The sequence below is a fragment of the Chiloscyllium plagiosum genome, unplaced genomic scaffold (genome assembly GCF_037043375.1).
Source record: "Chiloscyllium plagiosum isolate Xiang-an unplaced genomic scaffold, Cpla_swu_hap1 HiC_scaffold_1, whole genome shotgun sequence".
In the NCBI taxonomy this organism is placed as follows: Eukaryota; Metazoa; Chordata; class Chondrichthyes; order Orectolobiformes; family Hemiscylliidae; genus Chiloscyllium; species Chiloscyllium plagiosum.
Genome location: NW_028270139.1, coordinates 86869605 through 86888265, shown reverse-complemented (window position 1 = coordinate 86888265; position 18661 = coordinate 86869605). Strand labels below are relative to the sequence as shown.

Genomic DNA, 18661 nt, shown 5'->3' with positions numbered 1-18661 from the left:
ATCCACTGGGTTTCCCCGGTCTAACCTACTTGTCACCTCTTCAAAGAACTCCAACAGGTCTGTCAGGCACGACCTCCCCTTACTAAATCCATGTTGACTTGTTCTAATCCGACCCTGCTCTTCCAAGAATTTAGAAACCTCATCCTTAATGATGGATTCTAGAATTTTACCAACAACTGAGGTTAGGCTAATTGGCCTATAATTTTCCATCTTTTGCCTTGATCCTTTCTTGAACAAGGGGGTTATTACAGCGATCTTCCAATCATCCGGGACTTTTCCTGACTCCAGTGACTTTTGAAAGATCTCAACCAACGCCTCCGCTATTTCCTCAGCCACCTCCCTCAGAACTCGAGGATGTAACCCATCAGGGCCAGGAGATTTATCAATTTTAAGACCTTTTAGCTTTTCTAGCACTTTCTCTTTTGTAATGGCAACCATACTCAACTACAGCCCCCTGACTCCCTTTAATTGTTGGGATATTACGCATGTCTTCCACTGTGAAGACTGACGCAAAGTACTTATTAAGTTCTCCGGCTATTTCCTTATCTCCCGTCACTAGCCTTCCAGCATCAGTTTGAAGTGGCCCAATGTCTACTCTTGCCTGTCGTTTGTTTCTTATGTATTGAAAGAAACTTTTACTATCATTTCTAATATTACTGGCTAGCCTACCTTCATATTTGATCCTCTCCTTCCTTATTTCTCTCTTTGTTATCCTCTGTTTGTTTTTGTAGTCTTCCCAATCTTCTGATTTCCCAGTGCTCTTGGCCACTTTATAGGCTCTCTCGTTTTCTTTGATAGATTTCCTGACTTCCTTTGTCAGCCATGGCTGTCTAATCCCTCCCCAGATAATCTTTCTCTTCTTGGGTATGAACCTCTGTACAGTGTCCTCAATTTTACCCACAAACTCCTGCCATTTTTGCACTACTGTCTTCCCTGCTAGGCTCTGCTTCCAGTCTATTTTCGTCAGTTCCTCTCTCATGCCCTCATAATTACCTTTATTTAACTGTAACACCATTACATCCGATTTTGCCTTCTCTCTTTCAAACTGCAGACTGAACTCTACCATATTATGATCGCTGCTTCCTAAATGTTCCCTTACTTTAAAATTTTTTATAAAGTCTGGTTCATTACATAGCACTAGGTCCAGAATAGCCTGCTCCCTTGTGGGCTCCATGACAAGCTGTTCCAAAAAGCCATCCTGTAAGCATTCCATGAATTCCCTTTCTTTGGATCCACTGGCAACATTATTTACCCAGTCCACCTGCATATTGAAGTCTCCCATGATCACTGTGACCTTGCCTTTCTGACATGCCTTCTCTATTTCCCGGTACATGTTGCGCCCCTGGTCCTGACCACTATTAGGAGGTCTATACATAACTCCCACTATGGTTTTTTTGCCTTTGTGGTTCCTCAGTTCCACCCACACAGACTCCACATCATCCGACGCTATGTCATTCAGCACCTAAGATTTAATTTTGTTCTTAACTAACAAGGCAACCCCGCCCCCTCTGCCCACCTCCCTGTCTTTTCGATAAGTTGAAAACCCTTGGATGTTTAACTGCCAGTCCTGACCCCCCGTAACCACGTCTCTGTGATGCCTACCACATCATAATCATTCACGATGATCTGTGCCATTAGTTCGTCTGCTTTGTTATGAATGCTACGAGCATTCAGGTAAAATGCCTTAATGCTAACTTTCTTATCATTAGAGATATTGGAAGTCATAAGATGTCCTAAGTTATCCTTTCTTTTTGCTGCATTCCCAGTCTGTCTCAAATTTAAATCTGCCTGCACATATGCTATCCTGCCACTTATCTTTCCATTTAACTCCATACTCCCTGTTGCTTTCACTTTTCCTTCCCCCCAAGTCAGAAGTTTAAAGTCCTACTGACCACCCTATTTATCCTCTTCACTAGAACATTGGTACCTGATCGGTTCAGGTGGAGACTGTCCCAACGGTACTGATCCCCCTGGTTCCAAAACTGATGCCAATGCCCCATGAAGTGGAATCCCTCTTTCACACACCAATCCCTTAACCACGTGTTTACTTCCCTAATTTTCTTATCCCTATGCCAATTGGCACATAGATCGGGCAGTAATCCGGAGATTATGACCCTTGAGGACCTGTACTTCAATTTCCTTCCTAGTGCTCGATAATCCCCAAACAGGTCCTCCACCCTAGCTTTGCCTATGTTGTTAGTCCCAACGTGGACCACAACAACTGGATCCTCCCCCTCCCGCACCAATATCCTTTCAAGCCGGTCAGAGATGTCCCGAACCCTGGCACCATGCGAGACTCCCGATCCGGCTTGCAAAGGATACTATCTGTCCCCCTAATTATAGAATCCCCTATAACAACTACTTGTCTTTTTGCTCCCCGCTCTTGAATGGCCTTCTGCACCATGGTGCCGTGGTCAGCTGGCTCATCCTGACCACAGCCCTTTTCTTCATCCATATCGGGAGCAAGAATATCATACCTATTGGACAAGGTCAAAGGCTGAGGCTCCTGCACTCCTGAACTCAGGTTCCCCCTACCTGCCTCACTTACAGTCACACTCTGATGTCCCTGATCACTAACTGGATGTGAATTACTTAATCTCCCAGGTGTGACTGCCTCCTGAAACAAAGTGTCCAGGTAACTCTCCCCCCTCCCGGATGCGCCGCAGTGTTTGAAGCTCAGATTCCAGATCATCAACTCTGATCCGGAGTTCTTCCAGCAACCAACACTTGCTGCAGATGTGGTCACTGCCATTCACAATGGGATCAGCCAGCTCCCACATCATACAGCTACAGCACATCACCTGCCCAGCCATCTCTGTTTAGTTAATTACTTTATTACTTTGTACAGGTTTGAGTTAAAATACTTCCTGATACCTCTCTGCTATAGTCTATTTTTTTAAAAAACTAACTAATAGATAAACAGTACTTAGTAAGGGGGTTAGAGGAGGAGGGTGGGTGAGAGACACTATGGCTATGGGGAACAAAACCCTAAAATAACCAAAGCTATTTGCAAAACAATATCATTTTTGATTATGATTAAAGTGTTGCATCATTGGAGTCTGAAATACATCACACATTCCTTACAGTCCTGCAGAAAGCACCTACTTTAGAAAGTACACATCTTTAAGCTAACTTCCTTATATGTATAGCTCAGTATGAAGAGCTGCAGAGGTTTGCATTTTTGTCCTTTTTTGCTCATGCTGTTCCTATTTCATGTTATGAAAAAGCCTTAAAAAATTCCATTTACAGCAACAAATTTTATTCTTCAATAAATACGATGTACTCTGAATCACTTTTTCAACAATAGAGCACTAAGTAGGACATCATACTAAGTGTTTGCAACACCTGAACTTTACATTTATATTTATGGTTTCCTGGCAGCCATCCTTGAAGATTTAGTTATTTCTCGTGGCCCAAGCCTGTAAAGCTGCTTTGATTGAATGCATTAATTAAAGAACTCTGGTCTTTCTAACAGACTCACAACTTTAATTGCTACAAAAATAAACAAATGCAGTATAATCGTTAATTTTTATTCTACTGTCATTTCTTTTTCCCTTTATTGGTTTCTCTGATTCAAGCAGCATTCCCTGACCAAAAGGGGAGGCAATTTTTTTGCAAGCATCTGTGAGGACATCTTTAACAGCAGCATAGCATAATTTATCCTCAAGGTTGCCTCATTTGCAAAGAGATGGGTCTGAACTGAAGTTAGTGCAGAGATAATACTTGGGAGGCAAGTACAGCAAACCAATATCCTCCAAGTACAGTATATCTGAACAGGGAGTCTCAATCTTTTGGCTTCTGAAGCTCCCCTCTCAACCCACCTTATTGCCTGGTGTTATAAAAATTCTGCCACCTGTCTGTAACACAAGCTTTTTGTTAAAAAAAATCAGTTCTGCATTTATTTAGCATTATTTTTAATTTGCTTATATATAATACAAAACTTCCGGCTGATGCTAAGCAACAATTCTGTCAAGATGTTGACAAGTGAATTTAAAAAGAAAGCGTTGTATATTATTGTGTGCACTTACAATGATTTTTCCTAACATTTAGAATTTATCTAGATCCCTATGATTTTACCTGTTTCAGTTTAGGTGAGAGTGGTTCAGCATTAGTGAAGTCAGGGTGCAATCACTGAAGTTTGTTACCTGTGGTTAAGGTTGGTAGACTGACATTAGTAGTTCGGTGCTAATATTGCTGGATGTTAAGGTTGAGATAATCTTCGAATTTTGTAAAGCTCTGTTTAACTTGTTAAGCTGTTGCTAAGTTGGCAGAGTTACAGTAACGTTTCTAAAGAATCACTGGAGCTGAGAAAGAGTTCTGTTGAGACTGATGGTGTTGACGTCTAATATCAGCTCTGATCCCTCCTCTTATCCAGTAATGACCAACAGAGGAGAGCACATCCATTCACTTAATATGATATCTTAACATAGCAGAACGAGATGCCACTCAGCAATGTTCCTATGGCAATCTAATTATTTTGGCAGACCTCTAAATATTTTGAGCAGCCACAGATCTTGTTTGAGATCCATGCTTGAGAACACTACCAGCTCTTCACTTAGAAAACATTACTCTGCAGCCACATCAGTTGCCCCACCCTTAAATGCCCTCTGAAGAGCTATATGATTCAAGGATAATTAAGGATGGACAACAACCCAGCCTTGCCACCTATGTCAAAATCTCACAAACAAATAATTAGACACCAAGTGAGCATCTGCACATTGCTTTGTTTCGAGCCTGTTGTAACCCTTTCTCAGATTGGAAAATTGTGTTTTTTATGAAGTAAATGAACAAAGATGGGGAGGTGCAGGTGCTAGTGGAAAAGAGTCTGAAGGTACTCACAGCCAAAGATAAAGAAGCTGCTAATGGTGGTGAAGGGAAGATAGAGATGGAGCAAGGATCTAAATGAAGGTGTGGCATAGACAAAATGGGTCTAGAGACACCAAAACAGAGACAGCACGTGCATGTATGTGCATATATGTGCATGTGTGTCTGTATGTGTGCAGGCTAAGCCCATCTCTATAGGAAGTGAGGGAAGTTCAGAGAGCAAGCAGTTGCTGTTCCAAGTCATGTTCACTACAGGACAATGCCCCTTTTAGGTCAGAACAGAGAAAGATATGATAGTTGAATGTAAATTAATTACAGTCAAGCTCAGTGAGTGAATATGGGTGAATATTCCCTTTTCATTTGAAGTATTTTAATGAGTGAGATTCAAAGTGCCTGGTTCATAAGGTCCGCAGTGACTTTCTTCACACAGTCTTCTGCTCTTCAACTCATTCATTGTGCAACTTGGCATGGGCTCCCTTCTTGGGGAAATCACATGGCTGAAGAGACAGTAATGCTCAACACTGCTCGAACCTGTGGTGTTCAAGGCACTGGTGTTGTAGTTAAAGCCCAGGTGCACATCACTGCAGACACACCAAGTCAGGAACTGCCCCTCACACTGTGTTGCTCGAGACTCTACACTCAGAACATGGCCCAGAGGAAAGGAATGCTCACTCCCAGCTTTTCAAGCAGAGTCCTGGAGGATAATATGATAGGGAGGAAAATATTCCTTTCGAAATGGCCTGTCACAGGAGGCCACACCATCAGACCAAGCCAGAATGGACGCAGATATGACTCAGGCTCGTGCAGGTAGAAGGTCAATGATTTTCTATGTTTCACTAAGAAAAGTATCACTATCTTCTCTCAGCTACCTCATCCTCACAAGGCCATCATTCTAACTCTGTCACTCTGCATGTTTCTTATCAAGGCTCAGGGACTGAAAAATGTGTTGCTGGAAAAGCGCAGCAGGTCAGGCAGCATCCAAGGAGCAGGAGAATCAATGTTTCGGGCATAAGCAGTTCTTCAGGAATCTTCAGGGACTGCAGTTCTCAGTTTTGCATACATAGTCATAGAGATGTACAGCATGAAAACAGACCATTTGGTCCAACCCATCCATGCCGACCAGATATCCCAACCCAATCTAGTCTCACCTGCCAGCACCTGGCAGGCTCACACTCACCTCACTCTCCTAAACCACTAAGCTTTTAAAGAACTGTGGATGCCAGAAACCAGAATCAAAAAACAGAAAATGCTGGAAAAGCTCAGCCGGTCTCGAAGCTTCTGTGAATAGAAATCAGAGTTAACGTTTCAGGTCTTAGTGACCTTTCCTCAGTTCTGAGCTTTTCCAGTAATTTCTACTTAGCTTTATTCTCTACACTTCCCATTGACTCACTGTCACACCTCACCACCGCTCCTGTTCCTGTTCTGCCGTGAATGGACTCTTCTATCCATTTTCATCATGCTCAAACCTTCCATTTGTCTCATTGCAGACAAACTCGCCTCCAGCCAGGCCAAGATATCCAAGCTTGGCGTTAGACTTCAGATTACTCACTTGCAATGAGGAGAAAATCTGGATTTGGTCAGAGAAGACCACAACTATTACATGGGAATGAAGTAACCATAATGGGTAACCAATCCAATAAGCTTCATGGTGTTGTACCACACTGCTCTCCCATTACCACCAATGCTAGGCCGTTATTCATCTGCACAGATTTTGCTGTGTCCTCAACAACAGCTTCCCTCTCCTGTTACCCAGGCATCAGTATTATGAAGTAAATCTCTCCATGAAGACCAGCACTGGAGAAGCTCCACTGCATTTGCATGCCTGAGGTGGAAACTATTGAACCCTCAGAGAGGCATCAATGAGGATTTCAACTGCACCACATCCAGCTCAGAGAGTCACCTCAGTAGCTGCCTTCCTACATTAGATTCAGGAGCACATCCCCCAAGTCAGTCAAGGAAGAAATACTTGGGTCTCTGAGGAGAGGACCACCAGAGACCAGGCAGTTGCTCAGCCTCTGCCACGAGATGAGACCTGTTCTTGGTACTAATTTAAAAATCACACAATATCAGGTTATCGTCCCAACAGGTGTGACTTTTAACTTTGTACACCCAGTCTAACACCTGCACCTCCAAATCTTGGTACTAATGGTTCAAAGGTCCTTTGAATTAAGCAGGGGTTACTTGTCATAATACCAACTGAATTTTAAACAATTGGACGAAGACCAACCCCTTCTCATCATCCTGGTAGTGGCTTTCAATTAGGTTCTCCCTGGCCTCTCATGCTTGACAGTACATTTCTCTGTGATGCTGTCTTAGACAATCCTCCAAATCGATTCCTTGATCCTTGGCTTCAGAAAATAGTTGTAACTCCCCCATTTTGTCTGCATCCAAGGTATAGCATGCCACAATGGTGGGATACACTGCAAGACTATACTGAAGCAGTCTGAACATTGAAACTTCATCGTACGAAGGTATACAGTCTGCTCCACTGTGGCCCTGGTGAAAGTGTGAACTTGGTTGTATATCCATTCTGCTCTGTCAGAGGGTTTTATAAAGGTGTTATGAACCATTTTTGAAGAAGATAGTCCTTGTCTCTTAGTAGTTATCCCTGTATGGCTTGAGGACCTTGGAAGGAGGTAGGAACCTGTGAATTATCTAGTTCCAGGATATCTAGCACACACTTCCAGAATCTAGCATCAATGGTCAACCATTACATAACATTAATATAATGTAAATGTTGATGGAGTAGAAGTCTTTCTGTTGATGAACTCTGCAATTTAGTGATAGAACACTCTCAAAGTAACCTGGATACAGTCTACAGTGCTGTGCACTTGATGGAAGCCAGTGATGATGAAAGTTCCCACTACTTGTCTCTTCTCATCACAGAGAATATGAATAGCTGTGACCTAAAGAAAATGGCCTCAGTGATATCACAGGTGCATTTTTTGGGGGCAAACGTTGGGATCTCACAACGGCCCCTGGTTGCTCATCGAAATGAGTTGCTGACATAAACATTCAGGGTAGCTATGGTTTTGACGACCACTGGGATGGGATGGCCACAGAGTCTTCTGAGTATAAATGCTGCTTCAGCAGATGTTCTAGCTCAGAGATGATGGTCTGGGACATCCTTAACCAGCTCTCTTTCAGTCGATTGAAAGAAATAGCAGCAAGATGTGGGGTCTCATCATACACCTCTGCCTGCAGCTACTTAGTGGATCATCACCTGCAGCTTCTCCCTCTGGAGGTTGTCCAGCTGCTACTGAACGTTGCTGCCTCTTGTTGGACTTGCTGACAATGTAGGAATTATTGTCTCTTTCCATGTTGTTTTCAAAGAATGGTGACTTCAGCAACAATGTCCTCCATATGAGACCCATAAGCAGATAATCTGTAGGGAATGTGCAACAATAATGCTACTCCTCACAACTGCCATACAGTGTAGCAAGGGGAATTCCCAAGGAGGTCAACATCATGCTTCCAAAAGGAACGCTCATGATTCTGACATTATCCAATAGTATGTTACATAGTTAAAATTTTTATGCTACATTGGCAGTAGAACTCTGCCAGTAAAGCCACTATAAATGCATCAAAAGAACAAACTCTCTTACACATCACACACCATGTCCCTGCATACGTACAGTTCAATGTATGAATCTGACAACTGCAAAATGGTGTCTTCCAGTGCTTGCTATGAAGTATAGTTATGAAATGGTAAATTGAGGTTCCTCTTTTAAGCACATTGTTCTCAAAACAATTGCTTAGGTGAGACACCAAGGAGAAAATTAGTGTGCATAATTTAATATTCATGATTGCTTGAGGCCATAACTTTTAATGTGCATTCTTGACAATGAATAACCTGTCAATAAAGTATAAATTCAAGCCAGATGGGTGGCATTACTGAATTAATGGAGGCAGGGTTACTGCAACTGCCCCTAGGAGAGCCTCCAATTACAAGAGTTTTATTTCAACCACAAAGAAAAAGCACATGTCACTTTGCATGTGATGTCAGCCACTTTGTGTAGTTATTGCACAGTTGACTTTTGATCAGACATGGCAATGTTCCAACTTCACCAGAGTGTGAGTGAGTTGCAGGCTCTGTCTGTGATGTACAAGTTTCCTCCATCTTTGTGTTGTTGTCCCTGCGGCTCCTATGACCTTTGAGCCTCTCCTACTTTCCAGTGACAGACTTTATGGAATTCAGTAATGTTCCTACTTTTGCCAGTGGGCCTTGTTGGGCCCGCACCTTCCCCGGGTACAGGCCCGAGTTACCATGAACCTTTTAAACCTTGACCTCCACCATCTTCCCTTTCATTGTTTGTGTGGATCGTCATGGTCTGTACAAGGCAGTGGTTTCAGATACCAGAAGTCAATACTGGAAACAGTGTGGAATGCTGATCGCCGTGCACAGGACCTCGAAAAGCAGCTTAAAAGTAACATTGCTCCCCACTTCTGTAGCTTCCAGTAAACTTCCATTCACTATGCAATCTTACCCGACTATCTATAATTGCCCTCCATCACAGTGACCATTTCGTCAGTGTCCTGGTAAATAACTCCCCAGCCCCAGACTTGAATTGACTTTATTCCTGATGAAGGGCTTTTGCTCAAAACGTCGATTTTCCTGCTCCTCGGATGCTGCCTGATCTGCTGTGCTTTTCTAGCACCATATTCAACTCTAATCTCCAGCATCTACAGTACTCACTTTCACCTTGAATTGACTTTCGTTAGGACTCAAGGACTGTCCCTATAAGCCACCAACCAAATCCATATGACTGACCATCTCCTTCACTCCATCCCTACCACTACCTCCACCCCCAACACCAACTACAACCCCCATTCCAGAACAGTCCCAACTGAGCATGGCCAAGCCCCATACTCCTGTTTCAAAAGAAGCCAAATTATCTTTTCTGTATTGCCAGGACTGCTTACATTTTAAGTGCAGGATTCATCATGGTCCAAATGCTAGTCTGAAAGGACAAGATTCTGGAATCTGGTTAGACAAAGTGCCCGTGTGACTGTGGCCAAAATATTTGAATGAAATTGGAAAAGCCCTTGACAGGCTGCAGCAGTACCTCCTACTGACTCCAATGAATTTACCCCACTAAGGATTCCTCCCCTTTGACTTTCACATATAGCCATTTACTGGAGCAGCTTGTGATGTCAACTGCTGGCACATGTTGTAGGTGCGATGTTTATGTAGCCTAGAGAAAGCAGTTAATAAAGCAAATTGTGTTCTCCGTTTTAGTAAATGGGACATAGAGTACAAGAGCAAGGAGGTGATGTTGAACTTGTACAAGACAATTGTTAGACCTCCGCTAGAATATTGTGTACCGTTGTGGGCAGCACATTATTGTAAAAAAGTACTGTGTCGGAGAGAGTGCAGAATTGATTTTCATGAATAATTCTGGGAATGAGAAACATCAATTATGAGAACTGATTGATGAAATTGGGACTCTTCCCCTTGGGGAGACAAAGTCATAGAGTCACAGAGATGTACAGCACTGAAACAGACCCTTTGGTACCACTCGTTCATGCCGACCAGACATTCTAAATTAATTTAGTCTCATTTGCCAGCATTTGGCCCATATCCCTCTAAACCCTTCCTATTCATATACCTATCCAGATGCCTTTTAAATGTTGTAGTTGTACCTGCCTCAACCACTCCCTCTGGCAGCTCATTCCATACACACACCACCGTCTGCATGAAAAGTTGCTCCTTAGGTCCCTTTTATATCTTTCCCCTCTTACCTTAAATCTAGCTTTGGACTCCCCCACCTCAGGAAAAGACATTGTCTATTTACCCTCATGATTTTATAAACCTCTATAAGGTCATCCCTCAGCCTCCAACACTCCAGGGAAAATAGGCTCAGCCTATTCAGCCTCTCCCTATAGCTCAAACCCTCCAACCCTGGCAATATTCTTGTAAATTCTTTTCTGAACCCTTTCTAATTTCACAAGATCCTTCTTATAGCAGGGCAACCAGAACTGCACGCAATACTCCAAAAGTGGCCAAACAATTGTCCTGTACAGCCACAACAAGACCTCCCAATTCCTTCACTCAATGCACTGACTCATAAAGGTAAGCATACCAAACACCTTCTTCACTCTCCTATCTATCTGCAACTCCACTTTTAAGAAACTATGAACTTGCACTTCAAGGTCTCGTTGTTCAGCAACACTCCTCAAGACCTTCCCTTTAAGTGTATAAATCCTGCCCTGATTTGCCTTTTGCAAAATGCAGTGCCTCACATTTATCTAAATTAAACTCCAATTGCCACTCGTCAGCCCATTGGTCCATCTGATCGAGATCCTGTTGTACTCCGAAACAACCATTATTGCCACCGACTTTTAGTGTCATCTGCAAACTTACTAACTATATTCAGATCCTATATTCACATCCAAATCATCTGTATAGATGATAAAAAGCAGTGCTGAGAGGAGATTTGATAGAAGCTTTCAAAATCATGAGTTAGCTGAATAGAGTAGACAGGGAGAAACTGTTCCCACTTGTAAAAGAAACAAGAATGAAAAGGAATAGATTTAAAATGATGTGAGAAAGAAGCAAGGGTAATGTAAAAGAAAAACATTTTCACACAAGTAGTTAAGGTATGCAACGTGTTGCCTGGAAATGTGGTAGAAGCATGTTTAATTGAAGCATTCAAAAGGAGATTGGATGATCATTTCAATAGCAATAGTACGCAAGGATATGTGTAAAAAGCAGGAGATTGGCACAAGATATAACTGCTTGTTTGAAGAGTGGGTGCAGGCTCAATAGACCAAATTGCCTGCTTCTGCATAATAACAGTTCTATGATTCAGAGATAGAGGTTGGTAGCTTCCAAACAAGCTCAAAATATATGGGTGCTAAGAAAACAACCTAACAGCCATAGATGCATCTTGTGCAGATTCATGAGATAGGTATATATCATTGCCCACAAAGAGACCTCAGCAATGCATTGTTGTTGCTCAGCTTCAAGGAAAAGGTTTGAAGAATTGAAGCAGTGTGTGAGTTGGACCGAGAGCATGCATGATGATATGGTGAGTAAGTGGTTAGTCAATGCCATGTTGTGTTTCTGAAGGGTCAAGGAGAATGGTGGCCATGGATTATCCAGTCACATTGTTATGAAGAAACAGTTACATTATTGTTGGGACATTTCATCACCAGGTACTCTCTGATTTACATGTTGGTAATTTGCACCATCTGATTTTTCAATGAAGAAGAAGAGAACATTGGCAGATAAATAAGACGTGTTGGTACTTTAATATGATGCAAATGAATGGAGATAAGGTCATCGCTACTCAATGGTGAGAATCTGAACTTGCTATTTAGGCCTAGGTTGCAAAATTGGGGAAATCTTTCTCCACATCAAGAACCTAATTTTCATTCTCACCGTATTTTCGTGCCTCTATTCACAACTGCTCTCAACACACTAGCAGGGGGACAATTTTTGCTGTGTATTTTCATAAATAGATTGATATAAATCTGTGACTGAAAATATACCAATGTTCTGTGATCTACAATGGATATGCATTACAAAAAAGTGATGAATTAAAGCGCATAAACTTGCATTGATATGTCATCTTAAACGTCAAAGAAAAGTCTCAATTTTTTTTCTCCTGAGGGAACAAGAGGAAAGAATGCCAAACTCAGTGGGGGAAATAAGGAATGAATCAAAAAACTTCAGTTGAAAAGATATGCGTGCTTAAAGCTGATGGAACCATCAGTTCTGTTCAAATCTTTAAATTTTGATCACTGTAATGCATGATAAAGAGGAGTAAATATTGCAATGTTTTAGGTAATAAAATATGAACGACCCGCTGTAAAATTGACATTGATATTATAAAATTATTCCATCCTATCATGTGGAATAGGTTCCAAGTGCACAGAAAAGATCACATCTGTAAAGGTCTTACTAGACCTTCCATACACTGTTCTTCCATACACTGGGAAAAGACACTGTAGGCTAGGGTTTCTAATAAATGTTACTTTAACACTGCTAATTTTAACATTGAAACTCATCTTATGTGGATACAATCTACTAATAAGTTGCAACTGTTGACACAGCAGCATATTCCAAACTGTGAGGGATCACAAGTCCAAGCACCTTAACAGTTTTGAAAAACGTTGTTTGTTTGGGTGAAATGAGATCCTATATTCTATGCTTCCAGATCTGACCATGTTGTGGATAAAATATCATGCAGAAGTCAAGTGCTTCTTAAGGTCAAGGGTGGTAAACAGACAAGGTGTAGCCTGCTACAGTTTTATAAGATTGTGAATGGCATGGATAGAGTGGAAAGCCTGAGGCTTTTTTCCAGAGTGGAGGAGGTCCATTACGAGGTGACAGTTTCAAAGTGCATGGCGGGGGTGTAGTTTAAAAAAGATATGCGAGGCATGCTTTTTCACACGAAGTGCCTGGAAGGCATTGCCAGAGGAGGTTCTGGAAGCAGACACAAAAGCAGCATTCAAGAAGCAGTTGGAGAAATCCCTGAATAGGATGGGACTAGAGGGATAAGGATCCTGTAAGTGAAGACAGTTTTAGTATGGAGGGGCAAAATGTGTTGGCGCTGGCATGCCAGGCCAAAGGGCCTATTCCTGTGCTGTATTTTGTTCTTTGTTCTTCTTTGAAAGGCTCTCAGGTATCCATTAGGATCTGACAGTGAGTCAGAAGCATTATCTTATCTCAAGGATGGCACATGGCCTTTGTTGATGGAAAATATTTATTTTATGCATGTTTCATGTTGCTATTCTTCTTATATATTAACAACAAAGTTAATGAAAGTATCAAACAGTTAAACCATAATCAGTTAAAAGCAATTACAAACTAAAAGGGAAAATGGGATTGTCCATTTACATGGTACGTACGTGGGGGAAAGCCAGGAGTGTCCATATGATTGTGACAGGATTGCTGAAATACACGAAAGACTGCAACTGAACAATGTTAGGATTCAGATGTCTTACCCCATATTTACACTGGCGCGACGTGGTACCATACTGGAACCGACATTGTTCATCAGCATCATACACCTGGCCCGGCGCTATTGTTGGATAAAGAAAATCACGTTTTGGTGGTTCGTTATCCAGGCAAGTTCCACGCCCAGAACTGTTTCAAAATGAAAAAATTTACAATGTGAGAAAATTGCTGATACCAACATAGGTTTCAGTAATACATCAAGCACATTTTTAGAAGTATTACAGTTTGGGCTGGTTTTTACAACCCCTCGATGGCAGGTTAGAATGTGCATGGCTTGTAAAATGCAATGTTTGGCTTGCCGACCATCTTTTGGACCTCCGCTGACCTATCTCCCATTTTATTAGAGGTGATGGAAGCAATGGATGGCCCATCTATCCATCCTTGGGTAACTCATCTGGACACATCCATGACTTCACCCACAGCTGGAGGTGATCCATGGCTTGTAGGTAGCCCGGTAGCTTTCACTGAGAGAACAGCTGTTGGGAAAGTACCTCCTATGTGGTAACCAAAGGTCAGACCCTCTTTTAAAGTCGAAAGATCTAGACATACTTGAAATCTGACTTCCATAACCTCCTTTTCCTTGAGTTCTGACTGTAGGCCCAGCAGCAACTAACACAAACTTGGAGCTACTTGGTGAACACAGCAGATGGTCAACTAAATTAATCAGCAGCTCTCTAAGACAAGACAGATGGAAGACAAAGTCCAACCCTGAGCTATTTAACATCATGTAAAGAAGGCTTTAGGTATGCTTGCCTTTATTGGTCAGTGCATTGAGTATAGGAGTTGGGAAGTCATGTTGTGGTTGCACAGAATGTTGGTGAGGCCACTACTGGAATATTGCATGCAATTTTGGTCTCCCTCCTATAGGAAGGATGTTGTGAAACTTGAAAGGAGTCAGAAAAGATTTACAAGGATGTTGCCAGGGTTGGAGAGCTTGAGCTATAGGGAGAGGGTGAATAGGCTGGGACTGTTTTTCCTGGAGCATCGGAGGCTGAGAGGTGACCTTGTAGAGGTTTATAAAATGATGGGGGGCTTGGATAGGGTAAATAGAGGTGTTTTCCCTCGGGTGGGGGAGTCTAAAACTAGAAGACACAGGTTTAAGGTAAGAGGGGAATGATTTATAAGAGACCTAAGAGGCATCTTTTTCACGCAGAGGGTGATATATGTATGGAATGCCAGAGGAAGTGATGGAGGCTGGTACAATTACAGCATTTAAATGGCATTTGAATGAGTACATGAATAGGAAAGCTTTAGAGGGATATGAGCCAAATGCTGGAAAATGGGACTAGATTAATTTGGGATATCTGGTCAGCATGGATGAGTTGGCCCGAAGGGTCTGTTTGAATGCTGTACAACTCCGAGTCTATGATTCTTAGTATAAACTGATTGGGAAGAATTGTATCTTTTTTTGCAGAAATGGTCCTGACCACCATTTTAAGTGACAGGGCAGATAATTTCTGTGTTGCTTGAAATTCAGTCTACTGATATTTGAAGAATATTTCTTTTCACCCTGTTCCTATTTATTGCCACAGATTTAAGTTAAAACCTGACTTATGCATACCCTTGAAATGCATGAAGTTAATATGTAGTTACTATTATTGCTGTAATATAATCACAAAGTTAGCTAAAGCACTCTTGTAGATGTCACAACACATGACAGTAAATGAAGAATTATTTGCTTATTATAATAACGAGAAACCATCAACATTAAAAAGTTTATTTCTAACATATTAGATAAGCTGGATCTGACTGTTTTCAACTCATTTTATTTCAATTTATGGAATGGTTACCAGGGAACCACCTGCAATGGTTTCTCTTTCTCCAGCAGAATTATCTCTGGCATTCTCTAAGGATTTATCCTTGGCTCCTCTTATTTCTCAACTACTTCCTGTAACTTGGTGAGACCACCTAAAAGACCGATGTTTATTTCTATATATAAATTATCAGAATATACTCGACCCCATGACTGCACCTCCCGATTCCTTCTGATGTCTCTAAGTTGTCAGGCTGTTTGACCAACATTCTGGACTGAGTGATCAGAAACGTCCTCTCACTAAATATCAGGAAGATCAAAACCACTGGGAGCAAGTATTCGAGACACCTTCCTCCCCCAACAGGAGCACCTGTCATTTGGCTGTTAATAGGCCGGAAGAGGAATGTCAGCTCCCCAGGCACAGGAAATTCTGACTGAGTGATTGTCAGTCACTCTAAGGTCAGGAGCTCTCTCCAGTACAATAATTCCAACCTGAATGATGATCAGCACTTCGGCATTGAGGAGGCAATCTTTGATTATCAGAATGATCTCAGTATTTAAGGATTTGTGGGACAGATTGTGGGATGGATTTGGTCCAAGGTTTGAGATGCCACAAGGGGAGGGGAACTAGGGATGGTGATTTGCAACCTAGGAGCACATTCAAACAGAGTGCTAGTTAAGAAAGGATCCCTCCCTGAAATAGGACACCAGTGGCTGACCCTTCTAAAATCTCCTCCAGTGCTTGTAACAGCAGGGATATGAGTTGTGAGAGCGGACAGGCAGTCACCCTACTAATGTCAATCTAATTTACAGGTCCAGTCATCTTCAGCCCTTTGTCTTTGGTCTCTAGCTAAACTTCTTTCCCTGGCTCCAGACTCCATCCTTCTCCCCATTAACTGTCCAGGACTGAAACAAACTTAACCTTGGACCTTTTTGACTAGACATCCCACTGTCAACATGAGCACCTATTTCCACATCTGCAATATTACTTGATGCAGCCCTTATCTCAGCTCAACTCCAGTTCAAACCCTCGTCCACCCCCTTGTTATCCCTAGAAGTGATTATTACAGCACACGTCTGGCTGGTCTATTATTTTCCATCTTCTGGAAACTTGAGTTTGTCCGAACGCAACTGCCTGTGCTTTAACTTGCAGCACGCCCTGTTCACCCATCGCCCCTCTGCTTACTGAGCTACATTGGTAAGCAATGCCTCAAATTTCAAATTCTTATTTGTGTTTCAAATATCTCCATCGTCTTGTTGCTATCTCTGTGAACTCTTTAAGCCCTACAACTCTCCAGGATATCTGCACTGTACCAACTCTAGCATGATCTGAGTTGCTACACCATTGGCAGCTATGCTATCTCCCTGGGATCAGTGTGAATTCTTCCAACCTCCCCAACTTGCTTTCCTCCTTAAATCTTACCGATTTGACTAAACTTTGGTCATCTTCCCTAGACTTTTTTATGTGGCTCAGTCTCAAATTTTGTTTGATAATGCATCTATGAAGCACCTTGAAACACTTTACAATGTCAAAGTGCTATATAAATGCAAGTCATTTTTGTTGCAGACAGCAAGTAAACTTAAGATCTCAATCTAACTGTATAGCTCAAATTAATACATTACTTCAGGACTTTCTCATGCAATTTGCAAAATGCTTAACCAAAATATGCAACCTTCCCCCAGTCCATTATCCTCACTGTAATATTAAATTAACAAATTTTCTTTTAAATATAAATTACATATTATGCCAATTTCCTCACTGAACAAGATTATGTTACACTTAAATGTTTATTTTTTTATCAGTTTATTAAAATGGTTAATACAATCAAGGTGTGCTAACATTTTTAAAAAATTGTGATTCTCCATTACCTTATGACGACAGTACTAAATTTCATTAATTTGTGTGGTTTGGAAATAGTATACCACAGAACACTCTATCCACTAACATCCGCATAATCTCCAGACGTGATAGATAGGGTCAAAAATTGCACAGAACCAAGGAACATGTGGAACAATTTTCCAGACTATATAGAACATAATCTTAATTTGGCCAAAAAGGTTCCTTTATTTGTTTTCAATCAAAACATACCTACATCTGGTTGTGTGATTAAAAGTGAGACTAAAGGTAAAACACACAGCTGCACAGTGAAAACTTAAACGTTTTAGGGCAGCCTTTATACAGATTGATACTACACAGTTCCTGAACTCTTTCTCCAGCTTCCACATACAATGAGACAGGTAAGAGTAATGTTGCCAAAGAACTCCACCAAAGATCTATGAAGGTTACTTGTGGCCCAAAATCTGAAAAGCAATATCTGGATCAAACTATTCTGTGTAGGAGCTTCATCCAAAATGCAAATGATGGGCTTTTGAGGCTCCATTCTTCATGTGGTTGCATCCCAGAATTACCTCCATTTATTATAGATAAACTATATGTAGAAGCAAGTTGTTAAAGGGACATGTGCTTTTATGTTCATTTTTTATGGGTTTCAGCTGGCTTTAAAAAGATTTATTAAAGTTTCATTATCAGTCAAAGCAATTAGATTATTGCCTCCAACATCACTGAGAAATTAACCACAAGCAAGAGTTCAGCAGTAAAACAGGATCCTTAAAATCGAAGTTAGTTTAAACATTTCCCTATATGGCTCACTGGGCTATTGCTTCCAGGGAAATGGAGTGTTCCCATCCTGGAAAGGATGGCCGGAAGCTGACTTGCTCCAAGGAAGCCCGCCACCAACCCCAGCCTACCATCATATGCTGTGAGCAGGTTAATCTGGTCACTTCAGTTAAGTTGGCGAGCAGGGGGCTGCCACACCTCAGTGACAGGAAGTCCAGCCTTCAGGAGGAACTGGTCAATCTGGTTGGAGATCAAGCTCCACATAACCTTATTATACCTGAACGAATCGTTCTGCCCAAAATCATAAGAATTTCAATCAAATTTAATGTTTTACAAGTGCTTAGAATTTTTCCCTCGTGCTTTCCTTTGATGAAAGTGCTAAGTTCTACATCGTAATCTTTTGCAGTTCCTAATCATTCTTTCAGTGCGAGAAGGAGAAAGGTTGCTCAGTCTCCATAGACACTTCTTGGTATGGAAGTGGCCCTGGACCATGACAGACCTC

At 41.6% G+C, this 18661-nt stretch overlaps 1 protein-coding gene across 2 annotated transcripts in view; it reads right to left on the bottom strand.

Annotated features, from left to right (window-relative positions):
• Nucleotides 1-18661, bottom strand: part of adamts6 (ADAM metallopeptidase with thrombospondin type 1 motif, 6) — a 300876-nt gene that overhangs the window by 121738 nt on the left and 160477 nt on the right. For both annotated transcript variants that reach the window (XR_015757565.1, XM_087988638.1), the window contains exon 11: nucleotides 13777-13918. Coding sequence is in view for 1 of the 2 variants with exons in the window: in XM_087988638.1 (XP_087844764.1) it covers nucleotides 13777-13918 (142 nt within the window). In the remaining variant the exon portion in view is untranslated. The remainder of the gene's footprint in view (nucleotides 1-13776; nucleotides 13919-18661) is intronic.